Here is a 5,863-nt window from a genome sequence, read left to right as displayed (position 1 = left end):
GACCAAAAAAAAAAAAAAAGAAAAGAAAAGAAAAAGAAAAGAGAAGGGCTTTGTGCTAAACATTTAGTGATGGTTAAGTCACAACCACCTTGTAAAAACCCTGGCCAGGGCTGGGAAGGTGGCTCAGTGGCAGAGCGCTTGCCTTGCATGCATGAGGCCCTGGGTTCGATTCCTCAGCACCATATAAGCAAAAAGAAAAAAGCTGGAAGTGACACTGTGGCTTAAGTGGTAAAGCGCTAGCTTTGAGCTGAAGAGCTGAGGGACAGTGCCCAGGCCCAGAGTTCAGGCCCCACGACCGGACCCAAAACAAAAACAAAAACAAAACCTGGCCATTAAGAGCCTCTGTTTCCCCATTGTTAACTTAAATGAGATGATTTCCTCATAGACAGCATTCTAGGACAGACCAAATTTTAGTGGCCAGCTTTTTTCCTCTTCTATTTATTTATTCATTTAGTGCATGTCTTAGGGCTTGGGGCCTGGACTCTGTCCCTGAGCTTTTGTGCTCAAGACTAGTGCTCTACCACTGGAGCCACAGCTCTCCTACTGACTCTGTGTGTGTGTGTGTGTGTGTGTGTGTGTGTGTGTGGTTTTGCACCATAATCCTCAGATCTCTGTTTCCTGAGAAGCTAGGATTACAGACGTGAGCCATCGACACTCACTCAGCTATTTATTTTTGAGATGAAGGATTTACTCTGTTACCCAGACTGACCTCCATCTCTTGAACATATGCTATCCTCCCTTAGCCTCCTGAATGCTGGGACAATGGTGTAAGCCCTCCCACTGGGCCCATTTTATCCAGCATCTTTACCCAGCTGAACTTCAAGGTCGCTTGGCCCTAGAGGCTGCCCGGGAATGACTTCAAGCATTCCGGACTTGATTCTAGACACAAGGTAAGCGTTAAGAGGAACCACGGGAGGGCTAAGGGGGACAGCAGGGAGGCAGGTACCTTGAGGTTGGAGAGCTGTCCGAAGCTCTTGCTACACACATTGCACTCGTACAGGATTTTGCCATTCTTTTTCTTCAGTGGGTAAGGAAGGGCTGTGGTGCCGGCCCGGGCAGGTGGTGGGGCTTGCTTTCCTGCAGCCACCAGGCCAGCTTGTGCGAGCCCTGGGTTGGTAGGGAAAGCTCTGAAGCCTAGATACCCAGCCTGTGAGGGCGGGGCCTGGCCAGAGGCTTGGAAGGCCCCTGGGTAGAGAAGCAGGGTCTCCCCCAGAGCACTGTGATGCCCCGGCTCATTGGTTGTCATCAGCAAGCTGAGTGCAGCTGTGGTGGGGTAGGGGGTGTCTTTGGGCACCAGGAAGATGTAGGGATGTTGGACAGCAGATAGAGGCCTGTGGGTGGGCAGGTATCGTGGAGGCAAGAGAAGTGGGTACTCAGGATAGAAATGATGGAGGTGAAATGGGAGCTCCTTGGAGATAGGGGTTGGAGGGGGACAGGAACAGAAAGCCAAAGGGCTAAGGGTCCCTCTTTTCAGCCTGGGGGCTGGGGAGCGGTTGTTGTGAGGAGGGAAGGAGGGGCAGGGGGCTCCGTGGCTTGCTCTTTCCTCCTGGCTCTCCATCTTGTCCCTGCTTGGAGAGTGCTTGGCTGTGCGTTTGTCATTATCGCTGGGGCTGGCATGCCGCGCTGGCAGCTGGTACACTGAGCAGGAAAAGGAAAACAGTTTGGCCGCCACAGCCTCGGGTGAAAGTCCATCTCCCCTACAAAATTGCCCCACTGAGCCCTAAGATCTCAGAAGGCTGAGATCTGAGCATTGCCCTCTGAAGCCAGCCAGGGCAGAAAAGGCCATGAGACTCCAAATAATCAGCAAAAAAGCCAGAAGAAGAGCTGTGACTCAAGTGGTAGAGCACTAACCTTGAGCAAAACAGCTCAGAGACAGCACCTAGAACATGAGTTCAAGTCTCAGCACTGGCACACCGCGCGCGCACACACACACACACACACACACACACACACACCAAAGATTTTTTTTTTTTGGCCAGTCCTGGAGCTTGAACTCAGCGCCTGGGCTCTGTCCCTGAGCTTCTTTTGCTCAAGGCTAGCACTCTACAACTTGATTCATAGCACCACTTCTGGCTTTTTCTGTTTATATGGTACTAAGGAATTGAACGTAGGGATTCATGCATGCTAGGCAAGCACTCAACCACTAAGCCACATTCCCAGCCCTGATATTTTTCTTTTTAGTATTTTTTTTTCTTCGCTTGTTTTTGCATTGCTGAGGATTAAACTCATCATCTGGCTCATTCTTTTTTTTTTTTTTTTGCTAGTGCTGGGGCTTGAACTCAGGGCCTGAGCATTGTCCTTGAGCTTATTTTGCTCAAGGCTAGCACTCTACCATTTGAGCCACATCACTACTTCCAGCTTTTTGCTATGATTAATTAAAGATAAGAGTCTCACAGACTTTCACGCCTGGGCTCCCTTTGAACCACAATCCTCAGATCTCAGCCTCCTAAATAGTTAGGATTACAGGCACCCAGCTTTTTTAAAAATAATATTAGAATTTGAACTCAGAGCCCCATGATTGCTTAGGGAAATAAGTGCCTTCCCACTTCAGCCATGTCCCCAGCCCTTTTTGCTTTTAGTTTGGCTTTTAGACTGGATTCTGAGTTTTTGCCAAGACCAGCCTTGGGATCCTCTTGCCTTTACCTCCCAAGTAACTGGGATTATAGGCATGCACCATTATGTTCCACAAGCACACATTGCAGATGAAGGAACAGGCCTCAAACTATTAAACAGAGAGGACAGAACCATGACTCTAAGTCCAGTTCCCTGACTCTCAGTCCATTGCTCTTAGATTCTTCCAGCCCAAACATTCTAGGCAAAGCTTATCTCCATCTTCAATGACTGTATATATTTGCTCTGGTTCCCATTTGCCAGAAAGCCACTATCACCTCCTTGAAAGGCCCCAGCATCCTCAGGCCAGAACTTAAAGTCAAAGCAGAAATAAGGTGAGCCTTGAACTCTGTCCTCACTAGAGATACTGAGTCACTTCCTCCACTCTGGAACCTTAACTGTGCCCTTCCAACCCTCTGCCCATTGAACACATCCAGCCCCATGCCCTGGGCTTACTCATGCCTGAGGCATCCTCTGGGAGATCCTTCTGGGTTGCACCCAGTGGTGCTGGCTGCAGAGAGCACAGGATTGGATCCAGGGCCTGGGGATAGGTCAGCAGGTCAGACCTGGCACAGGATGGGCCATGAGCATCCTCTGTGTCTGGAAGTGGTCTGCAGGCGGAGAAGACCTGGAGAGCAGGTCAAAGTGCTTAGGAACTGGAACATGTGGGTCTCTTAAATGGTCCTATCCCTAGTTTGGTTTCCAAAGGGGAGAAGCTAAGACATGACCACACACTCTGTCACTATGTCTGTCACTCACATGGCTTCCCTTCCCTCATCCAAGGTTTATTTTGTTCTCCCTCACTCTGGGGCTGCATTCCCCCTACACACACACACACACACTCACACACACACACACACACACACACACACACACACAGAACTTACCTTGTTTCTTCTTTCAACCCTACTCCTGATCACCCAGGTTTACTCCTGATCCTGATCCTGGTCCTCAGCATATATCTCAGACCACCAACTGGGTGGTTGTGTGTGTGTGTATGTGTGTGTGTTTGTGTGTGTGTGTGTGTGTGTACATGTGCCAATACTGAGGCTTGAACTCAGGGCCTTTCCCTTATCTTTTTCACTCAAGCCTGGTGTTCTACCACTTAAGTCACAATTCCCCTTCCTACTTTTTGGTGCTTAGATGGAAATAAGGGTGTCATAGATTTTACTGCTCAGGCTGGCTTTGAACTTTGATCCTCAGCAGGATCTTATCCTGAGCAGATAGGATTATAGGCATGAGCCACCAGTGCCTGGCTTAGTGTGTTGTATTTTGAACAGATATAAAGTAAACTTGGGGGGAATCTGCACCCAAGTCTGTCAACCCCACAGGATGCCAGCTTCTCACTTAAAGTCTAATGCTGTGATCATACCAGCCAAGTCTTCTGCATGACCAATACTGGGTCTTAAATTGGGGCCCTCTAGTTCTCACTTGGCTTTTTCTGCTCAAAGCTGACACTCGAGTACTTGAGCCACAGCTCTACTTCTGGCTCTTTGGTGATTAATTGGAGATAAGAGTTTCCTACTTTTCTGGCCTGAATGGCTTTGAACTATGATCCTCATATCTCAGCCTCCTGAATAGCTAGGATTACAAGCATGAGTCTCTGATGCTCTATAACCTCTCTCTCTGGAGTTCACAAGAGAGTCTGCCCCTGGGACACAGAGACAGCATCTTTCAAGGCATATCCCCATGATGTACCTGTGGTAGGCAACGTTCTGAGCCACGGAGATGGGGACCCAGCTTACTCCTCCTAACACCACCTCCTTCCATGTGAAGACTACTCTCAAAGAGAAGGCTGGACCCCACCCTACCTGGTCCCCCATAGAGCTGGAAGTCTAGGCTGGGGAACAGGAATCCCTCATGGCAACAACCCAGTTGAATAAGTGGTTTTCCCTTTATTCCCCATTACTTGCTGAGAAGATGTATGCATCAAGGTGAGCTGTGAAGATCCTCCAGGGAAGAGCTGGGGTTCTTGGACTTGCTCTCCTACTAACATGCTGTGTGACCACGAGCAGGTCACTTTCCCGGTTGGCCTCAGTTTCCCTATCTGAAAAACATAGGGTTGGTTACTGTGAAAGGACAATGATCTAGTCCTGCCAGATTCAGGAAGGGGACTAAGTGGAGACTGACCAATCAGAGGTAAGTAGGAGGAGAGGTGGCCTAAGAGCACCAGAAGGTCCTCATGGAAGCTCTGAGAAACATTCCAGATTCTTCAGGGCTATAAGGAATTGAGAAGCCATCCTTTCCATGAGGAGGATCCACACCATCTAAGCTCACCCAGATGGCTTTCTTGGGTAGCTAAGGAAACTTCAGGCCAGGCATCAGTGGCGCTCACCTGTAATCCTCGCTACTCAGAAGGCTACGATCTGAGGATCACAGTTGGAAGCCAGCCTGGGCAGAAAATTGCCTATGAGCCTCTTATCTCCAATTAACCACTGAAAAACCAGAAGTGGTACTGTGGCTCAAAGTAGTAGAGCCCTAGCCTTGAGCAAAAGAACTCCGACACAGCATCCAGGCTCTGAGTTCAAGCCTTTCAACTGACAAAAAAGAAAAAGAAAAGAAGAAAGAAACTTCAGGGCCATATCCAGACAGTCCCAGGTTCCATCCTCACCAGTAAGGAAGCCTGGGAGGGAGAGAGAGCTGATAGTCCCCTGAACAGCCTGACAGGAAGACGCTCTGCCCCAGTGCTCAGCTGGGTCAGCACCCTGCATCTCTGCCATCTTCATCTGAGGCCACCCAGCACGGGAACCATCTCAAGTGGTCAAATGCCCCAAATCACCATCCCCTTCTTCTTGACCCCCAGATACCCTAAAACCTTCACTTCAATGGCTCAGTCTACCAAAACCCTCACTCCCCAACCCTACCTTGGTCTGAAGGTGGCCTGTGCTGAGATCTTCTCTGGCTGCACAGCAGCCTTCTCTAGCTGGGGGAGGAAGGAAAGTGGGCAGACAGACAGGTGTGTGGGGCTGAGGCCCCAGTCAGTGTGAAAGATAACAAGAAGGTGTTACATTTGAAAGTTCCCTTAAATAGGAAGGGGGGCAGGCAGGCCTAGGGGGCTTGTGAGATCCGATTGGGGGAGCCCTCCCCCAGCCATTCCCTCCCCCCCCCCAGCTCCATGGGACAGTTGCTGGTTTGGGAACTAGCATTTAAGGGTGTGTGCATGTGGGGGGGGGTGGGGGGGTATCTTGGTTCTCTGAGCAGGAAAGGGACAGAGTAGGGTTCCAAGACTGAAGTTGAGGGGTCTTTGTGGGGA

The 5,863-nt window shown here is 49.8% G+C and overlaps 1 protein-coding gene across 1 annotated transcript in view; it reads right to left on the bottom strand.

Moving 5' to 3' along the window:
* The window catches only part of Znf683 (zinc finger protein 683), a 9,440-nt gene extending 3,895 nt beyond the window's left edge, over positions 1 to 5,545 (bottom strand). Inside the window, 4 exon segments of the mRNA XM_013033715.1 lie at positions 947 to 1,638; positions 3,067 to 3,151; positions 4,520 to 4,657; positions 5,475 to 5,545. Of these exon segments, the coding sequence (XP_012889169.1) occupies positions 947 to 1,638; positions 3,067 to 3,151; positions 4,520 to 4,606 (864 nt within the window). The 5' untranslated portion in view covers positions 4,607 to 4,657; positions 5,475 to 5,545.
* Between the last annotated feature and the right edge of the window lie 318 nt (positions 5,546 to 5,863).

Source organism: Dipodomys ordii, unplaced genomic scaffold (genome assembly GCF_000151885.1).
Source record: "Dipodomys ordii isolate 6190 unplaced genomic scaffold, Dord_2.0 Scaffold6, whole genome shotgun sequence".
Lineage (NCBI taxonomy): Eukaryota > Metazoa > Chordata > Mammalia > Rodentia > Heteromyidae > Dipodomys > Dipodomys ordii.
This window is presented reverse-complemented; position numbering and strand designations above follow the sequence as displayed.